The sequence below is a fragment of the Notolepis coatsorum genome, assembly GCF_963971535.1.
Source record: "Notolepis coatsorum genome assembly, contig: SCAFFOLD_305, whole genome shotgun sequence".
NCBI classification, from domain to species: Eukaryota; Metazoa; Chordata; class Actinopteri; order Aulopiformes; family Paralepididae; genus Notolepis; species Notolepis coatsorum.
The window spans coordinates 246,824-258,939 of record NW_028170598.1 but is presented as its reverse complement, the minus strand read 5'-3'; the positions used below and the strand labels follow the sequence as shown (position 1 = coordinate 258,939).

Sequence of the window (12,116 nt, the reverse complement as noted above, 5' to 3'; positions counted from 1 at the left end):
CATCATCCGCTCACTCCGCTATTTGCATACAGCTCACTCTGCTACAGCTCACTCTGCTACAGCTCACTCTGCTACAGCTCACTCTGCTACAGCTCACTCTGCTACAGCTCACTCTGCTACAGCTCACTCTGCTACAGCTCACTCTGCTACAGCTCACTCTGCTACAGCTCACTCTGCCACACAATGTCCATCACACTTCCACACACACAATCTCAACACAGAGCTATCGCCAGCCTATCTAGTTTTAAGCAACAATAGCACCACACAACCACTAAAGCAACCTATGTGTGCTTTGCTGCTATACTAAGTAAAGATACCAAAGAAAGCCAAGCTATAAAATTGACAATGGCGTTTTTGCGAATGTGCATGCTTGTGTTACAGAATTCTGCGGGCTGCTGGTGGTAACGTTAGCAGCTATTGTAGCATCCACCAAAAGCTAGAAGGTACACTTCTCTACTGCTAGGCTAAAGCTAATGTTGCCCCTCCCCCAGTAATAAGGATGAGTAAATAGCTGTTCATGGTTCTGAAACAACAGTGCTTAACTAACCATAATTCAGTTTCAATCAATTAAATCCACCCGTAATCCTAATCCTAACCTTAACCAGCCATATACTTAACCATAACCCTAAACATAACCCTAACCATAACGTTAACTTAGCGTAGAAGCTAGAAATTGCAACTTTTCGTACGAATACGAATTGGATCATGACAATATCTTGTCTACTGTGGCATCTATACTTGAACGTGACCTCTACGTTGTGAACACAGCCTGACGGACAGGAGGTGAGGCATTAGCCCAACGTGAGACTGCACTAACAGCTTCCGAGCACCTTGGCATAAATTCTACAACTATCTGGTGTTCTATTTGAGGGATGAACAAACATTTTCAACAGGTTATTTCCTAACGGGGTGTTTGGTTGATGACGGTGTTATATCTCCATACCTGCTCCTGTCTGTCCAGCCAGTGGTCCACCATGGGGTGGTTGGCGCTGAGGGAGGAGCGAGACGCCTCTCTCTGGAACTGAGTAGCCCAGCCGGCGGCATCCCGAGGCAGGCTCCTGTAGGCGTGGCCTCCCCTTCCCTGGAGGGAGAGGATAGAGCGAGAGAGGAGATAAGGAGAGGTGAGAGAGAGGAGAGAAGGATTTAGGCGAGGAGAGAGAGGAGAGAAGGATTTAGGAGAGGAGAGAGAGGAGAGAGTAGGAGAGATGAGAGAAGGAGACAGGGGAGGAGAGAGAGGAGAGAAGGATTTAGGAGAGGATAGAGATGAGAGAGAGTAGCAGAGGAGAAAGATGAGAGACGGAGATAGGGGAGGAGAGAGGAGAGAAGGATTTAGGAGAGGAGAGGAGGATTTAGGAGAGGATAGAGAGGAGAGAGTAGGAGAGGAGAGAGATGAGAGAAGGAGATAGGGGAGGAGAGAGAGGAGAGAATGATTTAGGAGAGAGGAGAGGAGGATTTAGGAGAGGATAGAGATGATAAAAGAAGATAAGAGTAGACGAGGAGAGAGATGAGAGAAGGAGATATGTACGGATATACTGTAGATCAATGCATGATCAGGATACATGATATACACATACAAATCGGATTAAATATGAATTCAGTCGTTATGTCACTCATTTTACAGACGGTACATTTCCCCAAGATTAATTTGGCAAAGGTCACACATGGACATGAAGAAGACAAACTATACAAACATTACCATCACTCTACAAATGACCTTCCAAAACCATCCAACGGTTGTAATCCGGGAAGCAAACCTTTCCACAGGCCGTCCTACGTATCCGGTAATGGAGTTTATTATGCTAAGTTGACGGACAGCGGAGAGGCTGGTGTTGTCATTAGCTGCTGTATGATTGGCAGGGGGGCTCGCTTATCTTGGACACACGCCACACGCTGATACTGTTCATTCAAGTCTCATTACGCCCAAATGCCTAATCTTCTGTTGCAAATAGCCAGGCCACATTACAGGCTTGTAATAAGGGCCACAGCTGAGCTCTTCCATTCCATGAAGAAGCCCCTCCAACATACAGTACTGCAGCGGAGGTGAAATGAAACACCCAGTGGCTGGCGGGGGACTAATTACATCTCCACTTGTGGAGTTTTTAGAGCAAACACGCACACTCTGTCACTTGTGAAAACACTAGGACAAAGGCATGCTAAAACACAAAAAGGTGTATACACACACACACACACACACACACACACACACACACACACACACACACACACACACACACACACACACACACACACACACACACACACACACACACACACACACACACACACACACACACACACACACACACACACACACACACACACACACACACACACACACACGCACACGCACACACACGCACACGCACACACACACACCAGGTTCCAGACACATTCCAGACATGCTGGCCTCGACCTAGAAAGCCCATAGAGCGAACCTGCTGGTGGCCAAACATATTTTATTAGATGGAGATGAAGGGTGACAAAAGAGAGAGAGAGAGAGAGAGAGAGAGAGAGCGAGAGAGAGAGAGAGAGAGAGAGAGAGAGAGAGAGAGAGAGAGAGACATAGACAGACACACACACAACAAGACCAGTAAGAATAACACGTTGCAGAATATCTAAACAAAAACAGAATGAAAGTATGAGAGATGGAGACAGACAGACAGACAGACAGACAGACAGACAGACATACAGACAGACAGACAGACAGACAGACAGACAGACAGACAGACAGACAGACAGACAGACAGACAGACAGACAGACAGACAACATCCTGGTCCCTAGCGAGAATACTAAGAAGGACGGGTCAGTGTCGTCATAGAGAAATGGCCACTGGGGGACAAAGAATATCGGGGGCCGTGACCCGTCCTCTTCTGATAACTCTAAAGCCGGCCCATGTGTTTTAGTGGAGCTGAATGCAGCGTGACGGGTCCTGAAGGAAGGAGAGCAGACAGCACTATAAACTCCACAGGTCAGAGGCCTACTGGGACCGCCACAGCCGCAGTCGCCGCAGCACAAAGGACCCTCTCTCTTCACATTTAAAACAACAACGCACACCAGAAAGGTAGCAGTAAATCATGCCATATCGGCCGCCTCGCTCTGCTAAACCTGTTTGGCGCGACCACGCCGGGCGTGGACCACCAGGCTCAACCGGAGGGCGGCGTATTGTAAAGTCATTGGGAGACGTGACGAGTTTACAATACCAGCCCGATGAAGGGAGGACTCCCGTCGGTTGTATATCATGACGCCGATTTTTGCAGAACCGAACCTGATTCGTCCATTAATTGGACTCGAAGGAAACAGAGCGGAACGGTGCAGAACAAGCTTGTCTGTACCGAGAGGAAATGGTTCTAGACAATGAAGAAAAAAATAAAAAGAGCGGGGGGAAAAAAGACGTAGGATGGATTTAGGCCCGTGTGCTCCGCCAACGGAGTTAGTGCCAATTTCTTTGATACATAGTTGTCCTTTTTTAAGGTAATGCTTCCTCTCCAATGGATACCTGCGCCAAGATGAGAATATCTCAACACCATGCACACAGGCTGAATGTATTCAACATCTGTTGTTTATTGCATGAAAACAAGACTTCAGATTTAGACTTACTGTAACATCATATGACAGCTTGACGCATGGGAAAGACGCAGGCTCGTAAGGCGACTCACGGTCCATGGGCTGAATTATAGGTGTTCCAAAAATCGTATTACACACCCCCACCCCTCAGAAAAATATAATATCTCGTTCAAAGGCTACCCAAGGAGGAACAGTGTTAATGCGCCCGGCCCATTGATATTTCACTTCATGTGTCGTCTGGCAAATACGCTTCAGTAATGCTTTACAGAATTCATAATAATATGAGTGGTCATGAACACTTTTAATAACTCATAATGCACTGTATCAATAACCGGACTAAATTACAGCCAGAACCAGACCAGACCACTATTTCTGATTGTCTCTCTAATGGAAATGTCTATAACGCATAATGCACTGTATCAATAACCGGACTAAATTACAGTCACAAACAGGCCAGACCACTATTTCTGATTGTCTCCCTAATGGAAATGTCTTATTCACCACCGTAATACTGTCAAACTATTTGGCCGTACATTTGAGCTGACACGTGGCCTCGGATACTTTAGGCCACATGTTACTGAAGCTTGAATTATAAATGGTCCGAGATGGGAGAGAAAGCTTTTATGCCCCCCCCCCCCCCGTGCCAGCTTGGAATAGCCTGCAAAGGGACTTGAAACTAAAGGAGTCGTTAACTGTCTGAATTAAAAGCATGGGGGGACAGGGAAGACAATCAATATCACAATAATCATTAGGACTTTTTCGAGATATCTCATATCTATATCAATATATATTATCTATATATCTGCTCACGTATATCCAGTTGATGTTCATCTCGTTGGACGGGTGTGTGGTACTAGTGTGACACGGAAAAACCAAAACTGACGTTTTCAAATGACATTCACTCAAGATCAACATCACAGGATCACAATATCTGTATATGTATATTATATATATGTATTATGATTTCATCATTGTGACATATACCCGTCTCCTCGTGTCGTCTGTTTCTCTTTTGTATCAGAGTTATTTAGTGTCGTCTGTAACTTGTAACGCTGCTCTCTCGGCCAGGACTCCCCTGGACGAGACATGATTGATCTCAATGGGATTTTACTTGAAGTTGACATTTTTTTTTTAAATGAAGTATTTGTCTCTATGCCTGTGATTGATTGATAGACATAGAGAAAGGGGAAGAGAGATCAAGAGGGAGAGAGAGAGAGAGAGGGAGATAGAGAGGGAGAGAGAAAGCGTGGGAGAGAGGGAGATACAAATATAGAGATGGAGAGAGAGAGAGAGCGAGAGCGAGAGAGCGAGAGCGAGAGCGAGAGAGCGAGAGAGCGAGAGCGAGAGAGAGAGAGAGAGAGAGAGAGAGAGAGAGAGAGAGAGAGAGAGATTGAGAGAGAGAGAGCCCAGCAGGAACAGAGAGTCTATAGAATGATAGGCCTACTGTATGGAGTATGGAGAGTGTGGCTGTTACCCACTTTCTTACATTCACCACACAACTTGACACGCACAGAGGTGTGTTCTTTGGCAAAATGAAAGATATAATAACCGCTTCGTTTCCATCCCTCTACCCTCCGCCCTTCCTCCGAGGGAGTACGTTAGATTACTGAGGCAGTGACAACTAAAGTGTTTTTAAATAGGATTATGAGACGATGCTCGCAGACACACTAATCGCATGGAGGGTTGCCATGTCACATTCCAAGCACTCAATCATCTCCCTTTGCCCCCCCCCCCTTCTCATTTGGAATATCTATATCGTTCTCCAGAGCACAGAGGGTCTGTCAACACCACACGGGGGCGGCCATTTTGAGAAGTTAATTGGGTTCGCTTCTCTTTCGGAAGCTGCAGGGAGGATCCTCAATTCAATCTTTTTCCCTTTCTTCTCATTCACAACCAGTTCTCTCAGTCAGGCAATATAGAGAAGGTGTTTTAATAAAAATAATTCAAAAAAATAAAACACATGTTCCTCTAAGGGAGTTTTTTTCCGGGAACAAGCAAAGCAGTGTTTGAGATAACTACTTTCAGATAAAAGGCTGTCCTTCGACGCCGGTGGATATTTGAAGCGGAGCCAGAGTGCGGCTCACATCTCCACAGTTGATTTGGAATACAGGGGAGTGAAAGCAATGAAAACAACAAAAACCCTGCGTGTGAACATTTTATCTGGAGATTGTACAGCTACTGTACACTAAGGCTGTCCCCGAAAACCTTCGTTTTTCATTTAAAAAAATTATAATTCAAAAGAAAATTAAATTTCTATATATCCTCAAACTAAATCCTCAATTTTAATAAAGTGATTCATCTGATTAAATTAGTATTTTTCTTTTATTAAATCAACTTTCTTTCAAATAAACCTCTTTACATTTACATTTACATTTAGTCATTTAGCTGACGCTTTTATCCAAAGCGACTTACAAGTTCTGTACGACAAGTCATCAGGAAGGGTACAACTCCATCAGCTGAATTCTTGATTCTTGATTCTTTCTTTAATGAATATAACTCATCAGTTTCTTTTAATACTATAATATTAGTGTAGCCTAATCTGTATCTGCAACTGTGAAGAAAAACCTGATTGGTTTAAAGAGAATGAATAGAAAAAAATATTCAAAATTATATTTTTAAATTCAATGTTGATTTAGAATTCGAATGCCAACATAACGAACGAAGGTTCGAAAGTTCGAACGCTTGGGCTCAGCCCTACTGTACACCTGCATTTACAGTGACTTGAATATGTCTAGTGTTCATTAAGTAGTACTGAAGTTGAGCGTACACATGAAGAGTATGTATACCTCTGTCTCTGAACATAATATATAGTAGAACATCATGTATGAGTTCCCCTTGAACTAAGGATAGCAGTATAGTCTGAAGGAAGGATCGCCTAGAGCAGTGGTTCCCAACCTTTTTCCCCCCAGGGACCCCCAAACATCTCTGATGAAATTCGCGGACCCCCTCCTAATAAGATACCATAAAATACTTTTTTTTTTTCATTTGAATAACAAACTGCTTATACACAGGCATATGCATCACAATTAGACCCACTATGCTTCTTTGACTTGTGCCTTCAATCAACAAATCTCATCTTGCACCATATGCATTTCAAAATGTTTGGCCAATATTCAAATGCTGTATTCATCCTCTCAAATCAGGCCCTAATGGTGAACGGTTTGCATTTATGGAACAAATCAATGCAACAAATTAAACTAAATATGAGAAAGGAAATTCCAATCAGTAGCAGAGAGAATCTGTCCTAGCTGGGTTTAATACCTTTTTTTTGTCATTTTAATAACAAACTGCTTATACACAGGCATATGCATCACAATTAGACCCACTATGCTTCTTTAACTTGTGCCTTCAATCAACAAATCTCATCTTGCACCATATGCATTTCAAAATGTTTGGCCAATATTCAAATCCTGTATTCATCCTCTCAAATCAGTCCCTAATGGTGAACGGTTTGCATTTATGGAACAAATCAATGCAACAAATTAAACTAAATATGAGACAGGAAATTCCAATCAGTAGCAGAGAGAATCTGTCCTAGCTGGGTTTAATACCTTTTTTTTGTCATTTTAATAACAAACTGCTTATACACAGGCATATGCATCATAATTAGACCCACTATGCTTCTTTGACTTGTGCCTTCAATCAACTAATCTAATCTTGCACCTTATGTATTTCAAAATTTTGGCCAATATTCAAATCCTGTATTCATCCTCTCAAATCAGGCCCTAATGGTGAACGGTTTGCATTTATGTTGAATGAAGTAAGAATCCACTGCAGTAAAAATATCCTCACCTCGAGTGGTGGTAGTAAGGTTGACTGACATGAGAATGTTCTGCTTCAGATCCTCATTTTCAATATATTGCACATAAACGATGAGCACAGCCTCGTCTGCGACAGTTGTAGTTTCATCAAGTTGTATGGCAAATGGACCCTTTCTAAGCTTTTCTGACAGCTGCTGCTCGCAATCACTTGACATCTTATCAATTCGGTATTTCACTACATTGTTCGAGAGTGGTACTGATTTTAGTTTATCCGCCACCTGTGGGCCGCACAGTTTCTAAACCATTTTGATGCAGGCTGGTTTGATGAGCTGCTCGCCAATATTGTGCGGTTTCTTTGCTTTTGCAATTAAAAGCGAACACTCAAAGGAGGCTTCGGTAGCCTTCTGTAAATCACTGCCACCCCTGCTCCACGCTACTCTAACATCAACAGGCTTGTTCGCCTTGAGAGACTGTTCTTTCCTCCGAAAAAAGTCTGGATCCTTCCCAACGGTTTCTGGGTGCTTAGACGCCTGATGTCTCTTCAGCTTGCTGGGCTTCAGGCTCGAGTTTGCCAACTTTTCTCCACAAATCACACACTCAGGTCGTTTGTCTGGTCCCTCAGTGAAGCCCATGGTGATGTAATTTTCGCGATTGCTGTAGGTCCTAACTTTTTTTGCAGATGAGCTGCCATCATCTCCTTTTCGTTTGTCACACATTTTCGCCTCTGGCGGCTGACTGCAGACGAGCCGAGAAAGTTAACTAGCGTGCTAGGCTAGCTACAGAAAGTGATACAGTCAACTGATTCGCGTTTTAGCGGCTACCCGGTAGCCTACTGTTAACATTCAAAAATCATGTCTAGATGTTTATTTATTTATCTTTATTTTTTTATTGTAGTGGAGAGACTATTCATGCTTCTGATGATTAAAAAAAAAAAAAAAAAAAAAAAAAAATCAAATCATCTGTGGTCTGGCGGACCCCCAGGTTGGGAATCACTGGCCTAGAGGCCAAGCAGCAACCAAAAGGGGGGTGTATTGCAGCTGTGAGCTGGCAACCGGACTGTGGCTTCTACTATAATATGGAACCAACCCATCTCTCCTAAGGCACCCTTTAGCAAGGCACTGGCCCCCAAAACCGATCCATGGACCCTGCAAATACGAACAGCCGTCTACTCTGACCTCTCTGAAGGAATGTGTGTGAAGACTATGTGTCTTCTACAGGGATATGAAGAAAGACACATTTCGATTGCCTTGAGTAAACCGTCTTCTTACCTTGCGTTCCAGACTGCTGGTGCCAGTGTCGGGGTGTCGGCTGTGGTTCTGCTTGCGGAAGCCGGCGGTGGTGGACCAGCGGCTGGGGTTCTTCCTGGACGGCTCCTCCGGCCCGGTGTGGTTCTCACCCAACGGCAGGCCCGCCAGGGAGGGGTCACTGCTGCGCCGCACGTGGAGGGGCATGTCTGTGGAGGAGAGAGAGAGAGAGGGAAGAGGGAGGGAGGGAGGGAGGGAGGGATAGAGAGAAAAGGGAGAGACAGAGGAGGAAGAAAGAGAGGAGGGAGAGAGAGAGAAGGAAGAGAGAGAGAGAAGGGATAGAGGGAGAAAGGAAGAGAGAGAAGGGTGAGCGAAGGAGGGAGAGATATATGGAGGGATGGAGGGAGAGAGAGTGCGGAGGGAATCAGGGGGGATGGAGTGAGGGAGGGGGAGAGAGGGGGCGAAAGGGAATAGACAGAGAGAAGGAGTGGGAAAAGGGAGGAGTGGTAGGGAGGCAGAGAGGAAGTCGAGAGAGAGAGAGAGAGAGAGAGAGAGAGAGAGAGAGAGAGAGAGAGAGAGACAGAGAGGGAGAGAGACAGACAGAGAGACAGAGAGGGGAGAGAGAGAGAGAGAGAGAGAGAGAGAGAGAGAGAGAGAGAGAGAGAGAGAGAGAGAGAGAGAAAGAAAGAGAGAGCGATTAGAAGTGGTCTATCACATAAACATCAAACCACTTAATGGCTTTTATCACCTATCAAGTAGATCAGCTTCCAGCCTCAGTAGTTCCAACAGAGCCTCTTTAGTGTCATTGCCGTCATTCCCCCGACAAGTCCCCTCAGACAGCTATAAAATCCCTCCTGTACTGTACCGTACTATACTGTGTCACTGCGCTGGATCGTCAGCAGTATAATGGGAAGTGGTCCTGATGATTAATGCCTTTTGTTTGGCCCAGAGAGAGAGAGCCCACATGAAACAGTATAGAACTGAAGCATGACCTGGCCGACTGCTGTAACGTTGAGAGCTGAGCTATAGTGGAGTAGAGAGACGTGGAGAGGGAAAGAGAGCTGTTCCTTGGGGCGGTGCGTGTGTGTGTGTGTGTGTGTGTGTGTGTGTGTGTGTGTGTGTGTGTGTGTGTGTGTGTGTGTGTGTGTGTGTGTGTGTGTGTGTGTGTGCCTGTGCCTGTGTGTGTGTGTGCCTGTGCCTGTGCCTGCGTGGTGTGCGTGGGTGTGCGCGTGCGTGTCATTGTGCATTTCTTTCAAACTTATCACCAAGCGTTCCCATAAGTGATCATAGCTGATGAAACATGGTAGACTTCAGCTTGAAACTCCCAACAAGACTTTAAGAGGATCTCAGCGACGCTTCCAGCACAGCTGGCATGCCAGCTTCAGCAGTACGTGCATGACGGGGGAACGTGAGGTGAAGTGATGGGGAACGTGAGGTGAAGTGATGGGGAACGTGAGGTGAAGTGACGGGGGAACGTGAGGTGAAGTACCTGGGTCCCTCCCGGAGGCCATATGGAATTGTTTATGGCTTCCTAGCAGCCTGCTTTGCTCCACTACATCCATAATTATGCAAATGGCTCTGCGCCCACCTGTCTGGTGTATAGGCAGATCCACCCATTGAGCATACGTACCCCCCACCCCACCTGACACGGTGGAGCACGTATTAATCACAGCTGACACTGCACTTAAACACAGAGCTAAAGGGATAGTTCTCCTCTCCTCTCATCTCCTCTTCTGATTATACTTTTTGTATTCAATACAGGACATTGCAAAGTTGTTTCCGAGTGCAATATTTGACAGAAAATGGATTTATAATTATTATTTAATGTGTGTGGTAACAGCCAGGTAAAGTAGAGGGTGGGGGCAAAAAAAAAATACATACAAAAAATTTATAATATCCGTCCAGGGGCGCCCTCGTGGCGCATACCATAGTGCCTCGCGCAACTACGCGGCCGACCCGGGTTTGATCCCAGCTCCCGTCGTTATTTGTCGCATGTCCTCCCCACCTCTCCTCCCGTTCCGCCCTCTCCTCTGTCGGTCCTGCGTGGCCAATAAAGCTGAATTTTTTTTTTTTAAATTTAAAAAATAATAATAATATCCGTCCAGTTAATTGAACCAGTACGTTTGAAACTCTATGATAAATGGGGCTCCACTGTATGAAAAAAGTAACTGAGGTTTGGATAAATGGGGTCCCACTGTATGAAAATCAGCTTTTAGATGAACAGTGACTTTCTGCGAGCCACGGTCAACAGCTGCAACATGCTTTCCTTGGCACAGACGTCTAGCGCAAGTATCTGGTATTCCGTTTGAGTGATGTAACACATCATTTTAACAAGACATTCGATGATTCTGTGTTGAGATTGATGATAGTTGTGGAAACTGTCTCGTGTTGCTGTGGTGTGGCTGGTTCTAGTGGTCGCCTTGTGGTCGCCAACGGTCCACCGCGGCACGGCTGGCACTGAGGGAGGAGCGGGCTGTCACTCTCTGGAGTTGCAAGGGAAGAGAGGGGGGAGGGAGGAGAACCCTTCCCTCTGTGCTTTGCACAAGGTGACGGAACGTGTTGTTTCAGGCGCACACTCCAGAATCTCCCCTAGGTGTTCACTTTGGTTGAGAAGATCTGTGGTGACTGACACACACAGCATGGCTTCCGTTTTGTTTCCATGCTAATCATGCAGTTTCTTGTCCACTTCTGCCATGAAGAGACCATTCCCGTCAGTGTAGTCTGACTCGCAGGATATCGACCGTGTGTATAAGCCTCCCATTGTTTTTTGTCGTTGTTTCGTTATTTTTTTTATTTATTTTTTTACATCGCTGGGTTCAGCACAACAACAAGTCTTCAAGATAGCAGGCTACACACTCATGATGGAAAATTGATTGGTTTGAAAAATACAAACAAGCCGGAGCGTTTTTTTGTGCTCTTCTTCCCCCTAGTGTGGAATGATAATGGATTCTGCCAGACGTGTCTCCCGCTCCTAAATGGCAGCGTGGAGATGGAGTGCATCTGGCAACGGGAGACGACCATCAGTGTAACAATGTTTCACCACAGGATGAAGGCGACCACTAAGAATTTGACATCCATCTTGCTCCTTGAAAGGGACTGAGTGACTGAGACCATGCCAGGAAACTGCACCCCACCTCCTCCTCGTTGATTCAGTGTTTCCTTTATAACGACGGCCCCCTGTAGGCTAATTTAGAAGGGATGACAGGGGTAGCAGCCCGCGGTTTGTACTGATATTCCTAAATTAGGAACCAGTGATTTTTTTTTAATACCACCTCGCACCGTCCCAGTCGAGTCCGGTTCACAGCAGCCGCGACGACGGTCGCCTCGGCAGGGGGTTGTAATTGTATAAGAGGGCCCCGTTCGCATCAGGGGGGGTCTCATGTTGGGACGATTGCCGCCCAACGGGATAGGGCTGGAGATGAGGACACACACGTTAAGAGAAAACATAACTCTTTTCTCTCTCTCTCTCCCCCCCCACTCTCCTACCTAATGCTAATTAGATATTACCGTTAGAGCGCCTGGACAGGCCTGGGAAGAGCTGGGACA

At 45.6% G+C, this 12,116-nt stretch overlaps 1 protein-coding gene across 1 annotated transcript in view; it reads right to left on the bottom strand.

Annotated features, from left to right (window-relative positions):
* Nucleotides 1–943: 943 nt before the first annotated feature.
* LOC311248485 (partitioning defective 3 homolog) overlaps nt 944–12,116 on the bottom strand; it is a gene marked incomplete at both ends in the record, with an annotated part of 75,841 nt that continues 64,668 nt past the window's right edge. Inside the window, 2 exons of the mRNA XM_084339357.1 lie at nt 944–1,081; nt 8,595–8,779. Of these exons, the coding sequence (XP_084195483.1) occupies nt 944–1,081; nt 8,595–8,779 (323 nt within the window). The remainder of the gene's footprint in view (nt 1,082–8,594; nt 8,780–12,116) is intronic.